Source organism: Phocoena sinus, chromosome 10 (assembly GCF_008692025.1).
Source record: "Phocoena sinus isolate mPhoSin1 chromosome 10, mPhoSin1.pri, whole genome shotgun sequence".
NCBI classification, from domain to species: Eukaryota; Metazoa; Chordata; class Mammalia; order Artiodactyla; family Phocoenidae; genus Phocoena; species Phocoena sinus.
Genome location: NC_045772.1, coordinates 18,780,142 through 18,788,623, shown reverse-complemented (window position 1 = coordinate 18,788,623; position 8,482 = coordinate 18,780,142). Strand labels below are relative to the sequence as shown.

The 8,482-nt window shown below is 40.0% G+C and overlaps 1 protein-coding gene across 1 annotated transcript; it reads right to left on the bottom strand.

Annotated features, from left to right (window-relative positions):
- Positions 1-3,625: 3,625 nt before the first annotated feature.
- On the bottom strand, positions 3,626-8,132 carry C10H12orf42 (chromosome 10 C12orf42 homolog). Its single transcript, XM_032646922.1, has 2 exons — positions 7,727-8,132; positions 3,626-4,074 (listed from the first exon to the last, which is right to left on the bottom strand). Exons 1-2 carry the CDS (start codon positions 8,130-8,132, stop codon positions 3,626-3,628), a joined length of 855 nt encoding a protein of 284 aa, XP_032502813.1.
- Between the last annotated feature and the right edge of the window lie 350 nt (positions 8,133-8,482).

The window sequence follows — 8,482 nt, the reverse complement described above, 5'->3', positions numbered from 1 at the left end:
TTCCATCCCTTCCGCAAGGCTGATGTGGGTCAGCTCCAATAAGCTTGGAAAGTGCTTCCGTCTTTAGTAAAACCTCAAAACCACCTTCCCTTTCTTGAGTTTCTGAGACTTCATTCACAGCGAGGATGTTGCTTCAAACAAAAAGAACGATGTGATGATCATCTCTGACCCCACTCTGCTCTTCAAAGTGTTCGAACATATCATATGTCATCAACTCCCAGCTATCACCTCCTACTCTCCACTTCATTATAAGGAGGAGACGGCTATAAGTAGAGTTTCTATATTGACCTCACTTAGGCACCAATGGCATGGAATAAAAACTGATTTATATATGATATCTGTATGAGGTGGAATACACACATTCACATGTACATATATTAGCTCTCATGATACAGAACGTAATAACACAGCTTTATACACAAACAATATTGTATAATATATAACAATATAGTTTGTAACTTATGTATATATAATTATAAGCTTCAATATATACATGTGTATATAAAATTGTTCAAAATAAAGCTTTCTCATCTGTGAAGTAGCGATAATGATATCAGTAACTACTTCATGAAGCCATTATGAGGACTAAATGAATTAATATATTCTAAATGCTTAGAACAGTCCCTAACATAAAATACATACTCAGTAAATGTTATCTGCCATAATTATTATTTTACAGAGTTCCTCACTTGTAAACATTATTCACTAGAGACTCTCCTAAATATTTCATTTCTTCAATGTACTAATTTTTTAAATTTATCACTATTTTCCAGTGCAACTTTCAGAGAAACATTTTTTTCCCTAAAATGACACATTATCTTCCTTAGAAAACTGTTGTAGTATGTGGTAATAAATGTCCCTTAAGTCAAACCACACATCCCTGAAGAAATAAAAACAAACTGTAGTTCAGAACCTTAGCAACAATTATTTTATACCATAAGACCTCGTTCTAGTCCTCAAGCACACACACATATTATTTATTTCCTAAAATTGATGTGTACCCAATTATAACTGCTTAAATCAGCACTATTTTCAGAAATAATGACATTGGGAAAGATTTAACTATGTTTACCTTGGTACATTTGTGTCTAAGTTCTAGTGTCATTCAGAAAGACTTGGACACCTGTAGCCCATAACTATGACAGTCAAAGCCGAAAAAGCTCTTCATCCATCACTATCTAAGCTATGGTCATGGTTAGACCAACTAAACTCCCAACCATGTGCACCCAAAATGAGGAAAATTAAGATAGCTCTTTACATTCCTCCAAGGAAGAATGGGCTCCTGGAGGTATTTATGAAGGGCTGCTTTCTTTAGCTCTGATTCTTACTTCACTTTTTTGAAAAGAAATCCTTACCTTGAACCCTACCAGTTTACATGGATTCTAGTATATTAAGAATAGAGTTTTGAGCAATGTTTTCTCAACTGTGTTCCACAGGACACTAGCGCTGCAAGGTATTGATAGGCGTTATATTTTTAAAATACATATATGTGTACACACACACACACACACACACATACACACACATGTCGGTGTTCCCTGATCACATAAAACTGGGATACACTGGGTTAAACAGAGTTTATCAGATTTTTTGCCATGGGATTTTGGGGGATCCTTAATATATTACCATGACTTTCTAAGTGGGAGCATCATGGCCACATCTCCCAGACATACTCATCTATAGCTTCTCCATGTCACAAAGCATCTTTCTAATTCTAGTGTTCCATAGAACACACTTTGGGAAATTGCTTTAGAATATCATGTATCACATATTTTATATCTGTTGCTTGTATCCCTTTTCTCAAATCTGAGCAGAATTGCTTCTTCTGTACTGTATTTTTTTAGTAAATTCACTATTTTGTATTTCCACAGGTAAGGAAATCCACTTACTATATATCAAAAACATTTTCCATTCCTGCATTTGACCATTATAAAATTTTGGTTGTTTTATAATCACTTAAAGCAATGCTCTCTTGACCTTAAAAAAAAATTAATTGTGCTAACTCATAACTAACATATCCCAGAATCAAAATTTTACATAAAACCCACGAGTGTGCCCACCCACTTCTCCCTAACCAAATGACATGAAGTTGAACTTACGGTTGTCGCAAGAACTCTGGTGAGCAGATGCCATTATATCCTCAGGAAACCATAGCAACCACCATTGATAACCCGTACATTCTTTTATCTAAAATCAGGCTAATAAAAATAAAAAAGCGTATTTATTATAAAATCATATTAATCTGGAACAAAAGCGCTAGTTTGAGGATATTTTTTTTTTCTTTTTTTTTTTTGCGGTATGCGAGCCTCTAACTGTTGTGGCCTCTCCCATTGCAGAGCACAGGCTCTGGACGCGCAGGCCCAGCGGCCATGGCTCACGGGCCCAACCGCTCCGCGGCATGTGGGATCTTCCCGGACCAGGACACAAACCCGTGTCCCCTGTATCGGCAGGCGGACTCTCAACCACTGCACCACCAGGGAAGCCCTGGGGATACATTTTTTAAGTGCATTACTCCTAGGGAATAATATTCAAAAACAATCAAATCGTCCTCAAAGGATTAAACAGACTTCTAAATGTTAAGCAACTATCAGGTATAACATTTCATTTCGATTGAAACTTTGAAACTTACATTTGGACTTTAGACAGGAGGACATCTTAAATATAGACATACTACATATAGTATACACATAGTAGTATATAGGCATTTTATATATATATATATAAATCTCGAACTGAAGGGGAAAGTGCAGTAGGATTTTACATGGATCAAATTCTATGAATCCAAGCCTGTGGGAAAATTGCAAGAAACTTGAGTGCAAAACTGCACATGAATGACTTGGTCACATTGATTTGTGTTTCTCTCTGAATGTTGAAAAAAATAACACATTAAAAAGAAAAAAAAATAACTAAACCCATAAAATCATTTGATAAATCAGTCTCTGCATCGCCTCACAGCGAAAAGCTGCCATGTTTAACTGACATTAGCCAAAATCAAAAATACTGCCTAAAACCACCAGTTTGATAAAACATTCCTTAAGCATCTCTATTGCATTAAACTTAGTTCCATGTGTTTCAGAGCCTCCAGAGAGGATCCAGCTTCAGGTTTCTGACATAAAAACCTTAATATAGCCTGAAGAAAATTCCCCTAGGCACATTGGGAGTAATCAAATTTCATGTTAACTATTAAATTACAGACATTCAATTATGTTTTCAAAACCTCTGTTTAGAGACTCAGAAGGCCCTTAGAAAACATCCTTAAACTAAAGCCCAAGTTGGCAAGTGAAACCGTTTACCTGCGAGAGCAAAGCAAAGCGGGGTCCTGGCCATCCCTGACGGCGGCACATTGCGAAGTGGCACGCGAGGTACCCCATCCCCATTGTGAGGCACAAATTCTTTGTGACACTGGGAGACACCGCAGAACAAAAATACTATTAGAAATCCTTCAAAAGGAACATTTTTTGGCTGCGATAGAGACTTTTGACATTATTTATTAGGTTCAAAACTGCTTCTGTGAAGCCTAACAATGGTTCTGTGGAAACCAGTACATCTGAGGCCCTTTCTGTTGTTCAGGGCAGGCATTGATTGGAAGACGGGCAGCGCTCACGGAACAATTCCCTCGCAGTGGTCAGTGTAAGTGAGCATTCACCCCCGGCCTAGGAGGGGCCTGTGAACAAACCGTATGGAAACGCAGGGGTTGGCGGGAGGGCGGAGAGGAGCAAACCTTGGTTAACCTCTTGGAGGGGAGATGGGTGGGACCACAGGCAAGCACAGGAAGGGACGCTCCTGCCAGACCGCCGGGGAGAGAGGCGTCTGCCCCGGGCCCCCTTTTCCCGGGAGGATGAGGATGCCTGGGGAGCATCTCTGGTGCCATGGCAACTGTGCCCCTTCCCACTGAATTCCCGAATGCACCCAGGAGCCAGCTTTGGGAATCTGGGTTTGCCGGTGCGCCTACTGCGGGTGTCATCCTCTCTTCCAGCTCAAGCTCTGACAAACTCCAGGAGACCCTGGACGAGGCAAAGGGGGTCTGGCTTCTCCCGTTGAGGCCGACGGCAGTGTATAGCCTCAGAGTAAGACCTGGAAGGCAAAGAAAAGCCAGGGTTGTGCTCAAGTGTGTGGAATTTACCTGCCCCGCTGGGACTTAAAAAAAAAAAAAAATCTCCTGATAAGTGGATGTTTGAGAAATCGATGTTTGTAACGTGCTGAGAAAAAATTTTAAATCCCCTGACATTATCCTCACGTGCTTCCCATATTTCTTTTAAGAAAATAAAACGCTATCGATTCTTTTCCTATTGTTTGAAAGCACCTCCTCCCCCCAAAATAACTTTTACAGAATCCTCATAAAACTTTTTTTTTTTTTTTTTTTTTTGCGGTACGCGGGCCTCTCACTGTTGTGGCCCCTCCCGTTGCGGAGCACAGGCTCCGGACGCGCAGGCTCAGCGGCCATGGCTCACGGGCCCAGCCACTCCGCGGCATGTGGGATCTTCCCGGACAGGGGCGTGAACCCATGTCCCCTGCATCGGCAGGTGGACTCTCAACCACTGCGCCACCAGGGAAGCCCAATCCTCATAAAACTTTTAATTTCAAGACAAACAGTTCAAAACTTTTAAAGAGAGGGAAACAGAAGAATGGGTGACTAAAATAAATCCTCGAATTGGAAATCTGGGGAAAATTTGTGAATGGAAATTATTCAGATCTGGAAAAACAAACAGATCCGCGGCGCAATTAGACACACTGCTGACAATTTAAAACTCCAGGAGGCAATTATTTCATGACTTTTATTAGAAATGTCAAACTGGGTGAAAATGAAAACAATCAGTGTTTTAATCTGATGTTGGCTCTACACAACACATACATACACACTAATAATAGATTTGATGTTTTTTCTTTCTTTGCCCGATCATGAAATCATTGTTTCATGTAAAAGATATACAAAAGACATATATATATATATATATTCCACATGCATTTATATATAAGTATGTATTTATATATATATATATATATATATATATATAAAATCTTGATATATATCGTATGTATAAAATCGTTTGGGGGGTACTTCCCTGGCAATCCAGTGGTTAAGACTCTGCGCTTCCACTGCAGGGGGCACAGGTTTGATCCCTGGTCAAGGAATTAAGATCCCGCATGCCCCGCGCCCTGTGGCCCCCCCAAAAAAAAATCGTTTTTAGGTAAGAAATCCTGCCCACTGACCTACGCAAAATTAAAGTGTAATTCTTCAGTAGTGTATTAAGATAACTTAGATGATTTAAATCACTTTCTGTAAACTTTTAAAGGGCTTTGAATAGCATGCAGATGTCTGAAATATTTGGAGCCACCCAAGGGATCACTGGCAAACTCAAAAAATATGTAGAAGATTTCAAATGCACATTGCCTTCCTAACAGTGGGTGTCAAATGGTATAACACTAAGTATTTCAATTTAGTTCATCACACACTGTTCTATGTTTGGTATGTACTGGGCAGTTCCCACTACACACTTAACATAACCAAGTCAAACTGTGCAAAATTTTTAGTGATCCTGATTTCTCCAACGTGAGACTTATTTCCTGGAAATAAAGGTAGAATGGCATTTCAATATGGCCAGGTAAATAAAAGCTTTCAGAGAGCCAAACACATTGCTTTGTGAAAAACAGATAGATGCTTAATAACTGTTTGGTGATTTAGATTTACAGCCCTGGCATATGACCCATTCATTGCAAGACGATTCCACCTAAGATCATAGATGTGACTCTGGAATTTCGAGAAACAGAATACAACCTAGACAGAATATGCTGTCCTCTGTCTTGGGACAAAGAATAGGAATTCCTTCCCTGAATGTAATTCAATAATGATGCCTTTTGTAACAAACTGTCTTAGAGGGACAGTTTGGTGTAAGGGAATAAACAGGCTTTAGGGGCAGACCATCATAGATTTATATCCCAGCATATCACCTGGCCTAAGTCTCTTTGTCCTTACCTGAAACATGAGGATTGTATTACCTACTTCACAGGGTTGCTAGTGGGATTAAATCTGTCCATTCGTTTTCTTCATTCATTAATATTTGAGTGCCTGTTATGTGTCTGGCAGTATTCTAGACATTGGGAATACAGAAAGGAATAAAGCTGCAATATCCCTGCACTTATGGAGCATGCATTCGAGTTGGGAAGAGAGGGAATGGAAGAGAAAGCAGGCTAACAGATAAGCAAACAAAGAAATGTATAAGTGTCAGCTGGTAATAAATCTTAAGGAGGAAAATAAAGTGAGAACGGTTAGGAAAGCCCAACCGTGTAGGTGACATTTCAGTAAAGACCTGAAGGAAGCGTAAAAGCAAACTAAGCAAGTATCTGAGGGAAGAACATAATAAAATGTAAAGCATCTCGTACATAATAAGTGCTCAGTACCTATGAGCTATTATTGTCATATCTGGAATCTTAATATAGGAATGCTCTGACCTGGAGTCAGAATGGAGGCTCGAATCCTCGCTCCATCCCTAAAGTTACAGAATCTCTGTGGGCCACCAAATCGTCATCTAAACCATGGGAAGATAACAGTTCTTGTCTCAGAAGGTAGCCGTATGGACCATAATTGAAGATGTATGTTCAGATTTTAGCACATTGCCTTATACATAAGACTCAAAATGTGTTAACCTGCCAGCATCCTCAGCATGCCATCATCAAGCCCATCCTCCCAGCAAAGAAGAATCTCTGACTCAGCATCTTTGGCAGAAAGTCTCCCAGCCTCTACTTTACCATTTACAGTCCAGGCAGGACATTATCCTCTAGTTCAAAGAAGGTTCTCATTTGGACTGTGTCAAAATTTCTCTTCCTTCTATTGGTCAATTCCAACAAACTGTATAAATATGTGCAAGAAAATCTACCCAAAAACTTACCTAAAAAAATAAAAGCATCAAATCAGTCTAATCCTTCTCCTTCTACATGACACTTCCTAGAATATTTGGAGGTATGCATTGTCTCCTGACATTTCCTCTCCTGCAGTCAGAATATCAGCACCATAAACACCATCATCACAACCGCCATTTAGTCGGCCCTGCTGTGTTCAGGGAATTTTATATCAACAACATCTCTTCAAGGTAGTAATTGTCAGTTTACAGAAAATACTGGGCTCAAAGAACATTTATGGAACTTGATCATGGCGACAGAACTCAATGAAACAGCAGAAAGCAGAAATTTGAGCCCAAGTATTTCTGGTTCTGGGCTTGGGTTTCCCTGATGTCAAAGCTCATTCCTTCTGGTCCATCTTCTTACCTTTAAACCATTCCTCCTGTTACACAGTTTTGAGATACTTCATTTTTATACACATTATTCTGTGCTATGAATTCACACCTTCCTTAATGGGGATAATAACATTATCTGCCTAAGAGGGTTCTATGAGGATTTCATAAAACAAAGTGCTCAGCACAGTATCTGAGAGCATCATAAATGGGGGTTGGGATGCTAATGATAATACTTGTCATTATTATTATTATCAGGTGCAATACCTGAATCATTAAACTCTTGTCATCAGCTCACACCTGTGCTCTCCTCCAATACAATACAAAGCAACAAGCAGACTTCCATTAAAGACTGACAACTACAGTTCTTATAGAATGTTCTAGAATAGGACTTACCGTTGGGTCAAATAATTTTGCTGTTTCTATTGAAGTTAAAAATGAAATGTGGCCAATTGAAAAGAGGAAGAAAGAGTTAGGAACCACAAAGTGGTACTCACCAGATGGGACAGAATCTCCCTTGGAATTACAAGGGGGCTGGCTCTGAAATCTCAAGTGCCTGTTGATATGTGTGCCTATGGCCTCCAGGTGCACAGGATTTACTGAGTGGACCTGAATAGGCATTTTTGTCATTTCCTGTTCCAGAAATGAACTGCCCCAGGCCTGCCTGGGTGATCCTCTGGCTCCCATATTCATTTCTTGTCTGACCGTGAAGATCAGTGGGGTCTCTTCCCATTCACTGGATGGTGTTGGAGAGGGATTTGCTTCTCCGTGGCTTTCTTTATCGAAAGAAGCTATACTTACAGCAGGAGGCCTGGGGATGCTGGACTGGAGAGCACAGAGCAGTCTTCTATATGTCACTGGAGTCTGAATCCTTTCTGGAAATACTGTATAAGGTAAACACATTATTTTGAAGGAAGGGACTTAAATATCACCTACGAAATTAATGGCAGGAAGGATAAAATCAGGCAACGGATGGATGTTTTTGTTTGTTTCATGTTTCTATCCTGAGCGAACAAAATGACAGAGAAGTCAAGGACGCGGGTGCCCAAGTAGGAGAAGAGGAGGAAAAAGGTGTGGAAGGGGAGGGAAAGGGCTGGAAATGCTTTTGTTGAGTTCAAGCTATATTGCAGGCACCGTGTGAGGGCCCAGATATGTTGGTCATTTAGTTCTCACAGGAACCTCATCTAACAAATAGAATTATTATCTCCATCTTTTCAGGTCAGAAAGCTAGTTTGAAGCTTATGGGTTGAGTT